Genomic DNA, 17,537 nt, shown 5'->3' with positions numbered 1-17,537 from the left:
TTTCTTCACTTTACTTGTGTCAGTCACATTCGAGACGTGTGGCTTTTTGTTTTGCCAAAACATCCTTTGGCTTTGGCATGGATGTCGAAACCAAAGGGATGCATGCAACATGTTGTAGGCTACAAGTCTGCGAACACGGACAGCAATTTATCTTGGGTTGTTTTTTTCGGGCGAGGACCACCAAAGATGTCAGCTCTAAACTCAAATTAATTACAATCTCGAGGATGATCCAATTCGTCTCACATCGTGTTCCTGTTCCTCTGTTAATGTCAGTGTGCATTTTCAAACCCTATTTCACATATCTTCACATGCACTAAAGAGGGCTCGAATCCCAGAGGCTCAGCGACGGTCATGGGAATCTGAGGCTGCACATTGAACGTAAACTCCCAGTGGCAGTCCTCCGGCTCTGAACATGTACGGTATAATTTGTGAAGTTGTGGGCCGTGTCACTTCAGAGGAAATGTTGCTCCGTCTCACGCACAGTTTCAGGGTAGAGAGACGAAACATGAGGAGCCGGGAGGCAGAGGAAGGGGGATACACGTAGACGTAAAGGTGAAGATCCTGTGCTGTGGTTTAACAGCTGAAGTTTTGAAAGCCCAGTGCATATAAAAGCCTGCCATCAACACATATAATCTCTTAGCTGAGCCCATTGAAAGCTGGGTCCCAGGGGTTAATTCTCCCATCACTCCATGTTTGAATCAACTCCTGACTCACATTGAGATGAAAGCCACTGAGTCCCAGGACCGAGCCCGGACTCCGAAGGCCCGCTGATTCTGGACGACTGGAGCGGATTATTGCATGTTCGTCTCGTCGGACCTCCATCGGGACAGGGAAACTGAAAAGAAAAACAATAATTAGAGATAATTGCTTGTGTCCAAACACGGGCGTTAAAGCCCTCCTCCCTCCCATCTCCTTTCGTAGTATGTGAGGTGGAATGAAAGGGACACCCCCCTGTTTTGACAGCTGGGCAGGCGAACATAATTTGTGACAGCTGAACTGAAACGTCTTTAACCGCAGGGACAGACACAGAGAGAGAGAAACGGTGAGGGAGAGAGAGGAAAGATCAGACGGAGAGGTCCTGTCCAAAAGAAAAGGAAGAAGATGGCGAAGAAGGAAGAGAGACAGTGGGGAGAAGTGATTGCCGTGAGGGGCGGGGATCCAGCAGAAAGGGATGAGGGAGGTTAAAAGGGGGAAAATTAGTCACACACCATAAACTCTAAAGAGAGGTAGAATTTAAAATAACCCCCAAAAAAAGACAGGACAAGAGACGGCTTAACATCAAATGCATGCAAGTGGAAATGAGGAGAATATTTAAACGACAGAGCTCGGCTGAACATGGTGTCATGCCAGGTTTGACACATTGGGTTAATTTGCTGCTCCCTGGAGGTGACCCTTGAACTTCGGGGACACGGGGTCAAATTGAGCTCAAAGTGAGACAGCCAGAATCATGTTAGTCTGAGGAGCCGGGTCATGGGTCAGCTCTGAGATTCTCGGTATATAGGCCAAAACAAGGACCATATGTGGACGGAAACACATTTGAAACAAAAATAAGTCAGGATTTTCCGTCCTTTTTTTTCTTCTCTTCGCCTCTCCTCCCGCCCCCGAACATCTCGACCCACCGCAGACTCTCTGCCCCTAATTCAATAAAGTCGTAAATACCACCGTAACAGCAAATTGACATAATGTTGGCCGCGTGCCCTTTAAATTGTCAGTGACAGAAGTTTTCCCAGAGGTGAAATATTAATACAAACACAGGATTTCTTTTCCAAAATACACCAGCTCCCAAATTCTCCCATGTTTACTTTTCTCCTTGCTCCTAATTTCTGTTAGTGTGAAATGTTATACTTACTGTTGCGTTCACTGACAGGGGGGGAGGAATGGAAACCGGGGCTGCTGGGAGAGTAATCCTTCTGGGGCATCGCTCAGCCAAATAAGTGAGTCTCTGTCCTTTCTGCTTCACTTCATATGACCAGGAAAGCTGCTTTTCACCATCTGGGGAGTAAATCACTGATTAATCACCATTCAAACAGTTAATAAAGCCAACATTAATAACTTCTCACTGCAGTTTCTTTCACTGCTGCATCAGATAATAATGAGATGTGATTTCCTAACAACATATATTCAGTATTAGCAGCAAAAACAGAACCAACCTGCTCACTGTGTGTCAGGCTGTTAGTGAGAAAACGTCAGCACAACGTTCACGCAAGAATGAGGATGTGAGGATTAATGCTGTGATTTTTGTTGTTAATTGTTAATTAATTATTTAAATTTAAAGTCACATTACATTTAATACAAGCAGGTTTGTTTTCTATAAATGGGTCTGTTGTGAGAATATGGAAGATAATTGTTGTTATGATGTTTAATACACTATTTTCGACTTATATTATTAATTTATATATAGATCTTCAGGGTAAATTCACATGTTACAGCAACACAGAGACTAAGAGAAAATACATAATAAAAATGAAATAATAAAGTAAATAAATTAGAGAGATGACATTTAACAAAAGATGTATACAATATAAACATTACTATATTTTGACTATATAAGTGAATTGTGCAAGTTCAGTTGTACAACTGTTGCAGCCACAGTGTGTGTAGACTATATAATATAAGCATGGATATATAGGTATGAATATATTATATATAATGCATATACAGTATATATAATATACACACACTAATACAACACTGAAATATATAGAATAGAAATAAACATGGGCACGTAATACAATAAATAGAATACTGACAATATGGCAGTGATATTGTATTATTATTATATAAGTAATATAATGCAAGATGTTAGTACTTTTTATACTCCCATAGTAATAATAATACCCTGTTATATATAATCGGTGGCAAGGTGCAGGTGTATTGTTGTAAAGTGCATGTGCTCTACAGTGCGTACATACAGTATATACAGTATTTACTGCTGTTGAAAAGTCTGGAAAGTTATTTTAGTTTACTTTCTGAAGGAGGGATTAGGGGAGAGTTAGGTCTAATGTGGAAAAGATAATAGATCCATTTATTACGTTATACTGTATATAAGTAAAAAAAAGCTGGATCAACAACTTTAAAGTTACATTTTACTTCTGATTTATTGATTCAATCCCTGAAATGTCCCTCCAGGAGACATCCCCGTCGGTCTGAATCACTAAACTACAAATGTAATTGTATCTTTGGGTAGGAGAACACGTTTGATGATGAATATAATTTCCATAAATTAACAACACATTGCTCTGCATTTTGCTTTCAATCAACATTGTTTATGTTATTTATTGATACCACCAATTTGGCAACAGTCCCCTCTGTGTTTTAGTGACCTATTGTCATATTTCAGTGTAATCTGAATAAAAATATAAAATGCAACAGACATTGTCAGAAGAGTTAGAACAATATAGATATAAATAATAAAGCATCTCAATATTTTAAGTCCAAAAAGAGAGAGTTACAAAGTTTTTGGAGTATAAGTGAACTTGTGTGACGTCTCAGTTTTTCCATTTGCTTTTGTTGCTTTTTAATTTTTTGCCTTTGCGGCTTGGATACGATCAAAAATAATTCCTCTGTAGCTCTTTTTTAGTTTTATTTTTCATGTTCAACCCTGAAAGTTCACTGTGTGATACAAACATATTTTGGACGCACGAGAACTTTGTCTGCAATCTACTATAAAATCCCCCACATTTAAAGCCTCACGCTTGTTAAAGTAATATCATTCTCATGAGCACTAAAGCCCCTTATCATATACAAAATGAAATGTCTCTGAAGTCTTTTTCCACACGTCCTGCGGTGTGACAAAGCACTGACCCTTACAGAGGACACATGTAATTGCACTCATAGAACTCAGTTAAATCCACTGTGGTTGCCCTCGTAACACATATATGGTTATTTCCAATAACGCGGAGGATGAAGCTGACCTCACACTGCTCTCCATGAATGAGCTGAACACCTGCTCCCTGAGGTGAGCCGAGGAGGGAGCTCGGCCGTAAAAAAGTGTGTGAGGGGAAAGTTATTAGAGAGAGAGAGAAAGAGAGGAAGATGACTTTATCATAGCTGCATGCAGTCTTTTGGCTGCAAGAGAGTAGAGAAAGAGTTGATTGTTGCTGATAGTTTTGCCACATTAGCTCTGGAAAACAGAGGCAGTCATCTCAGCCTCTAGATCTGAAAAAGTGTGTGTGTGAGAGTGTGTTTTCCAGGTTATTTGCATATGTAAGCGTGTCTCCAAGTAACACTGCAAGTACCTGTGGAGTTTGCTTGTGCATATGGTGTGTGTTAGAGGGAAGTGGATGTGTGTTGAGGATGAGTATGTAAATGGGTTATTATGCTGAGGAGGTCTGCAAATCATTTCCTGTGGACTAGTTATCAGATCCCCTTGAGGTTTAGATGCTCCTTTCACAAACTTGTCTGCATGTGTGTGTGTGTGTGTGTGTGTGTGGAAGCTAGAAGAAGAGGTACAAAAAAACAAGATTAAACAGTTTGTTTTCCAGCATTTTAAGGATAAAAACAGCTGATAATTTGCATTGTTCACCGCCTTCACCACCAGAAGAAGCACCATAAAAAGCCTGAGGACTTTAATCTGAAAGTGACAAACCCAATGCAATCAATTTCACTGTCTACTCTACTCTCTGTGCTAAAAAACAGTGGATGCATGTGTGCAGTGTGAGCCTCTGGGTGCATGTGAGTTCACTGCCTACCTTTTCATGCACAGACCTGCTCACTGGGTGGTGACACTGCTGGCGAGCGAACTGAAAAACTGCAAACGACAAAAGCTGGAACAACAGGAAGATAATTCAGATTTGATTGGTTTCACGTGTTCTTCATAAACAACAAAGTTTTCCTGTGCCTCCAGCGTGTTTTCCTGCAAACATGGAATCCATTTGTCCCCTGTCTTCATGCCCTGTAGTTGCACAGGCTCTTACGTAGCAACACACACACACACACACACACACACACACACACACACACACACACACACACACACACACACACACACACACACACACACACACACACACACACACACACACACAGAGAGTGAAATGAAAGCAGCAGGCACACACACAGAGCGAGCCCACCACTGTGGCACTGGGATCTTTTGATATACGGTCAGGAACTTATTTTGAAAACAGCCACTTTCAGCTGCTAAAAATAATCATGAGGGACTCGGGAGAGGAATATGTGAATGAGGCTCGCCAGATCTGCCTCTCCCGTCAAAATAATGTCCTGACAGAAGCTTGTGTCCTTTAATTCCACACATGCATGTGACATTTAAAGGGTCGGTCCACTGAAATGCAAGAAAACACATGGCATGAGGAAAGTTTGGGTTTTATTTGTCCAGGATTTAGATATCTGTCTCTGAGATTTAATAGAAAATGAAGCTTTGTTTGTGATAAAAAAAAAACATTAACAGAAAATGTTTTTTTCCAGAAAGTGTCTTTGGAAAATCAACAGTTTTAAAGGGTCACAAGATGATCATGCCACGTACAAAGTTTTAAAAAATACATAAATTAATTCAGCTATACAAAGTCTGTGTTTTTCTCACACTTTTCTCAAATCTTTGCTTCTTCTTTGTGTGAAAACTCTACAGTTTTACCTCTTTAAACCTCTTCAAATGAAACAATCAGAGAGGAGATAATCACTCTTTGACAGATCACAACGTATGAACATGCAACCTGTGACACAAAAGGTCACAAGCACTTTGTATTATGGGGTCAAAAGCAAAAAGTGAGTGAGTAGAGGTAAGTAAAAACATGTATGTTTGACTCGGAGACTTGCCAGATCTGCCTCTCCCGTCAAATTAATGTCCTCGTGTCCTTTAATGTCATTTTAGTGAAAAGTTTTCCAGCCATCTCCCCACATGCATGTGACATTTAAAGGCTCGATCCACTGATATACAAGAAAACATATTTTCCCTTTTGTACCTCTGGTGTGAAGAAACGAGGAAAGTTTGGGTTTATGTGTCCGGGGATTTAGATATAATGAAAGTAAATGGAGCTTTATTTGTGGTACTCACATTAATGAGAAATTACATTAAAAAATAAACGATTAACAACCTGGGGGTTGGGATCATTATGAAGGGTCATGAGATGATCATACCTGGTACAAAATAATAATAAAAGACACATAAATAAATTCAGCTACTCAAAGCCACGTTTATTCCTCACACTTTTCTCAAATCTTTGCTTCTTCTTTGTGTGTCAACTCTACATTTTTACCTCTTTAAGCCTCTAAAAAATCTCCAAATGAATCAATCAGAGAGGAGATAATCACTCTTTGACAGAACGGTTCACAACGTTTAAACATGCAACCTGTGACGAGAGGTCACAAGCACTTTGTATTATGGGGTCAAATGGTTGAGAACCAACTGCCTGAGTGAGTAGAGGTAAGTAAAAACATTTATTTTGAAATTTGGGAAAACCAAACTTTTAATGGAAGCTCAGTTACACAATGCAAATAATAAAATGCATTGCTTTAAATTCACTTGATAAGTTTTTAGATTTAGATTTAATTTGTTTACACATTAAAAAAAAAGGTGCAAGTTGATAAAATAACAACAAATGTTATGGAGAGGTGCAGAAAACCCTCGAAGGGGCTAATCGGGACACTTTCCAAAGCATATCTTTATCAATTATAAAAAAGAGAATAAAATATTAAAAAGGATGTTAAGAGAAAGAGAAGAAAAAAGAGAAGATTATACATCCATATATGCAAGTAGACAAAGTGATTATATTATAGTTATTATATCATCAATAAAAACTCATTATTAGTAAGCAATTTACAGATATAATCCACAAGGAAAACAAGTCAGTTAGCAATTAAGAAATAAGAAACCCCTTAACAAGCAGACGCCTAAATACTAATCAGCCAAATATAGTGCAAACTTTACTTTAAATTCTAGTTGAGAAAGTTTCCAAAGATAGCAAATATATCAGAGTACATTTCGGGGAAATGTGAGTGAAAGATTTGCATACAATATTTCCCTTTTAAAGAATAGTGAAGGCATAAAAAACATGGTGTATTTGAAGTTTAAATATGTCACTCAGTGTAAAACGATATTGTAAGATGCATGTTAAAAGGTTAAATGTACATGTCTGTGTATGTTAATTGAAAGGTGAAACTAAACTGACTGTAAAGAGTTTTTCTTGTAGCTTTTTGTCAGTGAAAACAAAGCTCCTTGTTGAGCGCATTGCTAAAATACAATGAGCTCAGGTTACAGTCTATAATACACCGACTTCAGCTGTTTGTGAGTTCCTCAGTCTTATTAGCAGCCACCATATGGGAGAGTCCGGTGGAGTAACAATGCAAACACACAATGGCTCACTGGTCCAACTCACACTGCCAGCACAGCACAGCAGAGCAAAAGCTCACTGCTAATTACTCTCTACAGTCGAATGGTGATTTCCAGGGATTATCTGACCCCTTTGGTATTTTTTGATTTCAAAAGGGAAAAAATGCCATTTCGGATGTTAGTTTCCAAAATCCGTCCACAAATGTTTAGCTGGGAGCACATGTGGTTTAGAGAGAGAGAGAGAGAGAGAGAGAGAGGGCCTCCAGCTTGGGCCCTCCTGCACAATCAAACCACTTTAGTGGCCTCACAATGCACGCTCATCCTGTAAAACACGTGACAAAAAAACACACACAGAGAGAGGAAGAGTTGGTCCAGTCCAGCAGGGACTGGACCAGCATGCAACCTGTGACAAAAGGTCACAAGCACTTTGTATTACAAGGGTCAAAACAGCAAAAACTGAGTGAGTAGAGGTAAGTAAAAACATGTATGTTTGACTCGGAGGCTTGCCAGATCTGCCTCTCCCGTCAAATTAATGTCCTTGTGTTCTTTAATGTCATTTTAGTGAAAGGTTTTCCAGCCAAATCCACACATGCATGTGACATTTAAAGGCTTGATCCACTGAAAGACAAGAAAACATATTTTCTCTTTTGTACCTCTGGTGTGAAGCCACGAGGAAAGTTTGGGTTTATGTGTCCGGGGATTTAGATATAATGTAAATGGAGCTTTATTTGTGGTACTCACATTAATGAAAACTTACATTAAAAAATAAATGATTAACAACTTGGGGGTTGGGATCCTTATGAAGGGTCACGAGATGATCACACCCGGTACAAAATAATAATAAAAGACATATAAATAAATTCAGCTATACAAAGACACATTTATTCCTCTCACTTTTCTCAAATCTTTGCTTCTTCTTTGTGTGAAAACTCTACATTTTTAACTCTTTAAGCCTCCAAATGAAACAATCAGAGAGGAGATAATCACTCTTTGACAGAACGGCTCACAACGTTTAAACATGCAACCTGTGACAAGAGGTCACAAGCACTTTGTATTATAGGGTCATAAGCAAAAACAGGTTGGGGAACCAACTGCCTGAGTGAGTAGAGGTAAGTAAAAACATTTATTTTGTAATTTGGGAAAACCAAACTTTTAATGGAAGCTCAGTTACAGAGTGCAAATAATAAAATGCATTACTTACAATTCACTTAATACGTTATCTAGATTTTGATTTTTACATAAAAAAGGTGCAAGTGGATATTACATAAAGAACAACAAATGTGATGGAGAGGTGCAAAAAAAACTCTCCATCATAAAATAAATGATTATGACCTCTTGTCACATAGGTTGCATTTAAATAAATGCATTAAAATAAATGTGCAGGGAGGAAGAAAAAACACCTGTTGCTTCACTAAACTCATGAACTGTGTGCATTTTTAATATTTTAAACGAGTTAATCCACAAATCATCATGTATTAGAACATATTGCATAATTATTGATGCTAAAGGATCTGCAGCTGGGAATAATAAAGTGGTTTCCCTTATTATTAACCTCAAAATTACTGCTAATAATCTATTCATAACCTGAATATCAAGATTCTCCTGGGACTTTGTGGGCGACTATTTCCACTTTTCCTCCTCTTTCTCTTTCTCTGTTTTATTTCTAAGTTGTTATCGTTCAACATGTTCCGTAATACTTTCATAAATCGTCTGAATGGTGAAATAATGGGCCCCGGTCGGCCACCCGCATTTTATAATGCTGTGCTGTAAAAATAATGAAAGTCATATTGCGCTGCGGTTTGTGATCTGCAGGCACACGGTGCAAAGTTTGAAGGAGGTCCTGAGATGTTTTGCTAAATTGCTATGAATTTACTTTTTTTTTTTTTTTTTGGAAAGTTGTTTTGAGTGTGTTTGTGCGCATTTTTGGATACTTTGGGGAGAAAGTGTTGGAGGGAATAAAATATATATTTTAGTAAAAGGAGTCAATATTACAGCGACATGTCATCATCTCTCCTCCAGATAAAACACACATTAACTCAGTAAAAACATTTCTGTCCTGCTGCTGAGATTCAGTTTGTGATAATAACACTGACAAGCTCTTTATATACTAAATAATAATGTCAAACTGTAAATATTTGGTTTTTAATCTAAATTTTTTTGTCATTTTGAGAGCAGAATTTTAAGAGGAACACGAGAAAAAAGTTTTTAATAAATAAATAAAGTTAATCTAAACTTTAATAAGAACATTTTTAAACTTTTTATAACAACACTGAGGAGCTCTTTATACAAAATATATAGTCCCAAATGTCAAACTGTAAATATATATATTTTTTAATCTACATTTTTGTCTTTTTGAGAGCAGAATTTTAAGAGTAACACGAGAAAAAAAGTTTGAAATAAATAAAGTTTAACTAAACTTTTTCCCCCAAAAAAGCTCCCAATTCAATCACAATTAAATTACTAAATCATGTTATTCGATTAAATAAAATATCAATAAATTCATAAACATAGATGATTGTTTTTTTAGTTAATGTGTTGACAGTTAATCTACTGGCTGTTGCTGCATACAGACGTGCTTCATCTTTACACAAATTATTCATTCATTTATTTATTTAGCCAAATTTATGATTGGTTTTATTTATTTATTTGTTTCTGCGTGACTGTCATCCGTTACTTCAGGAAAAAAAAGTACTTAACGAAGTTTCATTCATTAATTAATTAGTTCATTAATTATTAACAGAACAAAGATTGTTGCAGACAAGGCGATTTTATTTGTAAAGCACATTTTAATTAAAAAAAAAGGCAATTTAAAGTGCTGTATACAGATGGACATGAAAAAGGCATAAAAGGCCTAAATACGTTTTTTTTTAATAAAATAAAAAAGAGATAAAAATAAGATAAAGTTGAATAAAACAAGTGAATAAAAGATATCCCACATTTAATTTAATAAACGAAAGTGATGAAGAGGGAAGTTTTAAGCCTCATTTAAAAAAAAAAAAGCATATTTAATATTATTTATCTCCAATGAAATTTTTTTGCATATTTAAAAAAAAAAATATTATTATTGTTATGCATTATACTGTATTCTTCCCTAATCCTGGTAAAACCACCTGACCTGACGAATAAAGGTGTGTATTGATTTCCTCAGTGTTTCTGCCCCCGTGTGGTGCAGTGACACTGAGTTTGTCCTGCAGACAGTAAACGCATCACTAAACTAGTTGAATGATCCTGCAGGAAAAGAGGAAACAGAACAGGACAGTTCAACTGAATCTGAGTGGATAACTGGCCTTATTATTACCTATTATTATTAGTAGTAGTAGTATTCATTCTATTTTGAGATTTGCTCATGTTGAGGTGATCCTTTGACTTTCATGGTCTCTTTAAACGCCACACACACCAATATGAGAAAAGCTGCAAATATGTGAACAATTACAACTAAATGGTGAATGACCATTATGACTCTTTCCTCTTTTGATGTTAATTTTTCTCCCAGCATATAAAAAAAAACTTTTTTTAAAGTAAATTGTCCCCATGTTTGTTTCATGCGATAGTGGCTGTCCACATTCCCTCTGCCAACATTTAATGGGCACGTACTGTACAGCGGTTTCTGCAGCTATTGAGAGACAACAAGCACTGCATAAATATGTGTTTTTTTTTAATGCTGAATTTAAATTTAGTATCTCTAAAGTTTCCAGAACCTTAGAGCCCTCAGATTGTCCATAAATTTAAATTTTGATGATGGTTTTCTTCCAGGGAGCCTCATCTTGGTGGATTTTATGACTTCATACATAATTATGATGGTAACAGTACATGATTAACAGCTGTGAGAGGAACGTGAGACATAAGATAAGTTACTCTTTTGTTCTGCAGGACATTTTATCAAATCACTTTTTTACATTGTCAGTTAAAGGAAGGGTAGATGTCTTCATATGCAGGTGGAGCCCCACCAAGTCCGCTTTCATTTTCTGTATTCTCAATCCTGCAAGGAATCAAACAACATATCTCAGGTTGGATTTAAGACAAGAGCTGGCTAATATCCAAATGTTTATTGGTTATGCTTAAAGCTCACGTTAAGGAAGCAGATTGGCCTTTAAAAGAAAAACACTGAGGTTGAGCAATCTCTCCCTATGATCATTCCTCTATTTGGCATTAACCAGTGGAAACAGACTGCAACAGGTCAGAAGTTGTGACAACATAAGTGAGAGCTGGTGAGCAGAGCATGTGTTCACATGAGCAGGGCAGCGGTTTACAGTTATCCTATAGGTTAACCGTATTATTCCTGCTGTCTGCTTTTATTAAAGTGAATTACTTTCCTGGAAACCTGCTGGGAGTAATCGTCTAAAAACAATAAAAGAAAAGTGAAAACTTGTAACTTTTCCGCTAATGGAACGCAGCTTTGTGTTTTAGCAGAACAGTCTGTCCAAAAAGGATATTTGATTGGATTTCAAATAATCCTGCAATTAGTGGAAAGAAACTTTGTTTTTATGACAATACACAGTGTTATGTTTCCCTCTGCACTTGGTTCAGGAACAGGTGGGAAAATATGATGAACTAAAAATGAGCTTTTCCTTTACAAAGATAATATATACAAAATGTCTTTAATATGACGTTACATATACGGTTGATTATTCACAGTGCCGGCCACATTTTTGATGATACGATGAGCTATTTTGGTCTTACTTGTCCTCATTGACACGAGGCTCATTTGATTTTATGAAAAGCCTGAGACAATTACACTGATTATCTCTTTTCAACTCTTAACCAAACAGTTTTATTTCTCAGAGTGACCAGAACTTAATGTGACACATTGTAAAGTAGAGTAATTTACATGCATCAATATCAGTGTGTTCTAGAGAGATTAACTGCACCATAATTGGCTGAGAGAGTATTGACGGCCAAATCCACTTTGGGCCAAGAGGAAAGTGATCTAGCGGTCAGTAAGAAATGAACTCCGGCACACTTTGTTTTTAATGAGCACTGTGAGAAGCTGTGAGTTTTAAACGCACTCAGATCGGACTGAAGATTGAAGATTAACTCTCTACCTCTGCTCCAGTGTCAACATGTTGCATGATCTGTTTTTGGAAAAGGTGATGCATGATGTACCTGTCCTGTAAAAGCAGGTATAAGTAAGTTGAGGACCCCAGCAGGAATAACAGATTGTTTCTTGAAGCAGTGGTTCTCAAAGTGGGGTCCGGGGACCCCTAGGGGTCTGTGGCACTCTGTCGAGGGTCCGCGTAAAGTGAAAATTACATATCTACAGATGGGGACCATTTGCACCAATAAAACAAGCATATTGTGTTCATTACTCCCACCCACGTTAGCTTTGGGCTAATAGAAACTCTGATATGATTGTGACACATTACGTCAATCTGTCATGAATCAGTCACTTCACTCAGGGCGCAACGAACCGTTCCTGCTGCTTAGTTTAGCTTCTTAGATGGAGAACTATTTGTGTCATGCCACGGCGTCAAGTGACGCTAAGCCCAAACTAGCTAAATTGAGAAAATATGACGACAGTTATATCGAGCGACAGCGAAGGGAGACCAAATTGCGTCATGTGTCTTCAGGTGCTAGCCCAGCGATCGAAGCCATGAAGATGGCCAAGCTAAAGCCACATCTGATTACAAGGCACCTGGAATATCAGAGCAAAACAAAGTGGTGTTAACATGATTTAAATTGAAATGTGATTCTGTTTATCACTATCAAACAGGTGTGAAGAATTTAGGTTGAAAAGTTTTAGAATACCAATAGTTCCAGTGGCATTAAGAGTTCAAATGGTAGTAAACATTATGCTTAAAGATACTATACTGTATGTAACTTTCAGAAAATCCTTGTTATTAATTAATGTTAAAGGTACTATATGTAACAATTTACATGTATTGCCAATGTGTGAACAGATTGTAATGTAATTTACTGTAACTGAGATATTCCCCGACTTTCTCGGTGGCCTATAATAGCCTGTGGACTGATTTCTATTTAAAGGCCTCGGGACGGTTTTGCTTCCTAACGTTAGATGATGAAGTTGCAAATGCCAAGCTATTTGGTATCATGGAGATTGGACATTACAGATAGTTAAAGGGTTCCTGGCCCCAAAAGGTTTGAGAACCCCTGTCTTGAAGGTCTATGCTTCCTAAAAAGTTGTAGCAATGTCTTTCATGTAAGCAGTGTTTCCTACCTGCTTCTTCTGTGGTCTGTTTCTGTGCATTGAGCTGAGAGGTCTTCTTCTTCTGCTGTGAAAGCTGCGTTATCCACGCAGCACACAGCGTCATGTGGAGGACATGCGGCACGGACGCCAGGCTGGAACTTGACGGCCTGGCGTACTCCCTGGGTTATAAAGTCATACTGAGGTGGAATATATAGCATTCCTGTGGCATTATGGAACATGATTGGTTGGTTTGTGTCGCTTAACGCAAAAGAACGTCCCGTTGAGGTTTGCTCTATCGCAGGCATGACAATCACTTCTTTGACCCAGCATGTGCAGGACCAGCAGGAGATTTTCCCAAACTTGCAGACACTGGTGAGCATGAAAGTGCCTCCGACGGAGATCAGGATGGGGCCCATTAGTTGGGTCCACTCAATGTTGAGGGTGGCGCGGTACTGATGCCAGCCCATACTGGTGAAAAAGATACCAACAAGGGTGAGGAACATTCCTGAGAAGAGCAGGACGGCTCCAGTCTTCTCATTGTCCGGCAAACTGTTTGGCTGTCGAGGGCGAGGAGTCGGGTCATTACAGAGGACTTCTGTAGGGTTTCTGGCTCTGTTGGTCTCCATTACAGGCCTTTGCACCACCGCGTTAGTCCAGAAACCTTGATTCATGAGTGTCACATTCAAACGCTACCTCTCACACTGAAGTCAAACTGAAAGAACACTGAGTAACTCTAAAGACGAGCCAAGAAGATAAGTTATAGATTAACCTGACTGCACTTGAGTTCTGTTTGGCCATGAGAACATGGTGTGCCAGTACCAGTCACCATGTTCAAATGACAACTTTTCAGCATGTGTGAATGAACTCATGTGGACAACAAGGTTACTATCGAATGATTTCTGCATGCACAAAGTAGTGTTTGGTTGGTAAATTAGGGCAGATTGTGGCAGAAAAGTCTGTTTTATGGAACAATTTTAATGCAATAAATATACTCCTACACAATAAAACATAAGCATGCAGTCAAACGATGGAACTAAATTTACCGTAAAGCCTTAATATTTTAGTCAGGTATGAGACATGCCACCGGTCCCCAGAGAGCATAACGTGAGGTATTAAGGAGATTTGGTGCGTTTAATGTCCGTCTGAGAGGCAGGAAAATAAGAAGAAAGGGAGATTCCTGCACGCATAGAACGTGATCCGAAATCCACCTTGTCACATGTCATTTCACACAGACACGTCTCCCATCTGCGCCGCTATGCATAACTTATCAGCGACAACTCATGCTGCAATAGTTGAACAATCAGTCTAGCATGTTAAGTGGAGGGGCTTAAAAACACATCACGCTATACGTGTTACAGTCGGAGGCTAAATGAGCTGCACACAAAGTGAAAACCACCACATAACACGCAGGCATCATACTGAAAGAGCCTCAACACTTCACAGAGGATGTCTGCCTGTTCTCTCAATGTATGGCAAGCCTTACTCTCAGGCCGTTAAATAGATGTTATCAGTCGCTATAAGCACCATAGATGTGGGTCAATAGGGGCCTACTACACCCACTAGTAGGTTTTATCATATATTCACATGGTAGATCACCGAATGAAGGTATAAAATAACACAATAGCAACCGCTAGCGACAGTAGTAATCATGACAGGAGCAGAAGTGGAAGTCAGGAGCTGTAGTATAGACAGCTTGAATCTCCATATGGGGTGGAGGTCAGGGCCAATTGATGGGACACAAAACACAGGGTTCTCACCCTGAAGGGGTTTGCATCCTGTGTGAAACCAACAACGTGTAGTTGTCTTTGTGTTCACAAGCGTCAAGTTCACTTTTACTTTTGAAACTTAGTTATTTTAGGCCAAAACATAAGGTTTTTCCCTAAACTTAACTATTTGTGTTGCCTAAACCTAAAGAAGTTGTAGTTTTGTTGCCTAAACCTAACTGTTTTGTTGCCTAAACCTAAAGAAGTTGTAATTTTGTTGCCTACACTTAAAGAAGTTGTAGTTTTGTTTCCTACGCTTAAAGAAGTTGTAGTTTCGTTGCCTAAACCTAAAGAAGTTGTAGATTTGTTGCCTAAACCTAAAGAAGTTGTAGTTTTGTTGCCTACACTTAAAGAAGTTGTAGTTTTGTTGCTTACACTTAAAGAAGTTGTAGTTGTGTTGCCTAAACCTAAAGAAGCCTTTTGTCTGTGTTTAAACGTAACGTTTCATTCAGTTTTACGCTTTCACTTTTACAACATAGTAGGTGTAGTAGGCCCCTAAGGACCCACATCTATGGTGCTAATAGCGACCGATGACGCCTATTTAATGGCCTGATAACAGTCAAATCCGGTGGCTCTATTAGTTTCATTCTCCTTTCGTGGTTGTGTGACAAAGCTGAATTTTTATTAGGCTTGCTAATCTATTCCTCCACTATAGTCTCATTTAGTAGCACTCAGCGTTTCTCCTCCTGCAGCAGAGCGGTCTACAGAACAGCAGACGTGTGTGTGTGTGTGTGTGTGTGTGTGTGTGTGTGTGTGTGTGTGTGTGTGTGTGTGTGTGCACTAAAAAAACACCTATGTTCATGAATTTTTAATTCTGAATGCAAACACACTGACATGCAAACATGTTTTTCAGCTGAATTTCATAGCAGTCTGCTCTTCTCCCGGTGGACAGCTTGCATTTGCCTACATAAGAGCACATCCGCACATCTCTTGCGTGTAACGATCCCGCCAATCGGAGAGCGGGATCACGCGTCGCTTTATGGCAAAGCAAAACAAAAGCCTATCAAACACACAATGCCAGTGGCTGATCAAACCTAACCTGTGTGTATCTGTGTCCTTGAATGTGTGTGTCTTGTTTACCATAGCTTCAGCTCATTTCACTTGGCACTAATGAACAAAGGGACAGATAACTATACAAAGAATCCATATGAGCGCAGTGTTTAAAGAACCCCCCAGAATCGAAGCTGCACAGATTCTTTCAATTAGCAAACTCCAAATATTTATGGACTGAACATTTCCTCTCTGGAAGGAAGGAGAGTTGTGTGTGTGTGTGTGTGTGTGTGTCCTGTTGACTCACACTGGGGTGTATTGATCCCCTGGGCTTATGCTTCATTTCACTTGAGCTCTGCCACCATCTGTCCAACATCTATACTGTGTACTGTCTCTTTAATCAGAAATAGCCACGGAGCAGCTACATGTCAAATACAAGTACAGGTTAGTGGACCACTGTTCAGCATTCAATAAAGATGCCACTTCATAGATGTTTGCAATATGCTAACAGATTCCTCAATTACCTTCATGCACCATGCACATTGTGCCCCCACATTCACCCCTCTTCTCACCTGGTGGAGCCTGAAGCTTTTAGGTGTGTAGAAAAGTGACCAGGCCTCACCTCTTGTCTCTTCACCCTCTGTGTGAACGGTGTACTTGTCTCTTCTGTGGGACCCGGTCCTCAGCAGTGCAGGTCAGAAAGAGTCTTTATTGTAAAAGGGGATGAGGATGCAGGTTTGATGATGGTGGTGTTGGTGCTGGAGTGTGGCTGGCGTGAGCAGGAGAGTATGATGATCAGGCTGGGCGTTGAAGGTAGGTGGGTGATGATCCTGAGCACAAAGAGAATCGTGTTGAAAAACACGAGGAAGCAAAATCACTAGTGTACGTGTTAAAGCTTGGCCTGAGGCGTAACTACCCCAGAGGTGAAACAAGAATCTGGCGAGGAGTGAATGAAGAGCCGGAGAAGATATACTGCAGGTAGATGAGCTGATGGGAGGCAGGTGTGGAGACTGGGAGGGATGGTTAGCTGATTGGAGCCAGGAGAGCCACGAGGGAGGACCACGACCACGCTAACAGAGACACAGACACAGGACAAAAACACAGAGAGAGACAGCACTCTTCTTATATGTTTGCAATCTACCTATTTTAATAATTCAGATTCCAGTCTACAACTTTAATATGTGATCTATTGCATGTCTGTCAGTCCTGAAGGACGGATCCCTCCTCTTTTACTCTTCCGAGCTTTCTTCCATTTCGCCAAATTAAAGTTTTTTTGAGAGTTCTTTCTTATCCGAATCAAGGGTCCAAGGATGGAGGATGTCATATGATGCAGATTGTAAAGCCTTTTCAATCA

At 39.1% G+C, this 17,537-nt stretch overlaps 1 protein-coding gene and 1 long non-coding RNA gene across 2 annotated transcripts; both read right to left on the bottom strand.

Annotated features, from left to right (window-relative positions):
* Positions 1-407: 407 nt before the first annotated feature.
* On the bottom strand, positions 408-4,852 carry LOC141757645 (uncharacterized). Its single transcript, XR_012591691.1, has 3 exons — positions 4,692-4,852; positions 1,850-1,992; positions 408-835 (listed from the first exon to the last, which is right to left on the bottom strand). It is a non-coding gene; the product is annotated as an uncharacterized LOC141757645 (long non-coding RNA).
* A 5,239-nt stretch (positions 4,853-10,091) lies between these two features.
* Positions 10,092-14,151, bottom strand: tmem174 (transmembrane protein 174). Its single transcript, XM_074617784.1, has 2 exons — positions 13,461-14,151; positions 10,092-11,264 (listed from the first exon to the last, which is right to left on the bottom strand). Exons 1-2 carry the CDS (start codon positions 14,099-14,101, stop codon positions 11,186-11,188), a joined length of 720 nt encoding a protein of 239 aa, XP_074473885.1. The 5' UTR covers positions 14,102-14,151; the 3' UTR covers positions 10,092-11,185.
* Positions 14,152-17,537: the final 3,386 nt, after the last annotated feature.

Source organism: Sebastes fasciatus, chromosome 19 (assembly GCF_043250625.1).
Source record: "Sebastes fasciatus isolate fSebFas1 chromosome 19, fSebFas1.pri, whole genome shotgun sequence".
Classification (NCBI taxonomy): domain Eukaryota; kingdom Metazoa; phylum Chordata; class Actinopteri; order Perciformes; family Sebastidae; genus Sebastes; species Sebastes fasciatus.
The sequence above is the reverse complement of the archived record's forward strand: the minus strand, read 5'-3'. Positions and strand labels throughout refer to the sequence as shown.

What these genes read in the sequence shown, in the direction of transcription:
- tmem174 (XM_074617784.1), bottom strand. Translation starts at nt 14,101, where the DNA reads ATGAATCAAGGTTTCTGGACTAACGCGGTGGTGCAAAGGCCTGTAATG. An exon ending in ACAGACCACAGAAGAAGCAG is followed by an intron (nt 11,265 to 13,460) that starts GTAGGAAACACT and finishes GATTCCTTGCAG; the next exon opens with GATTGAGAATACAGAAAATG.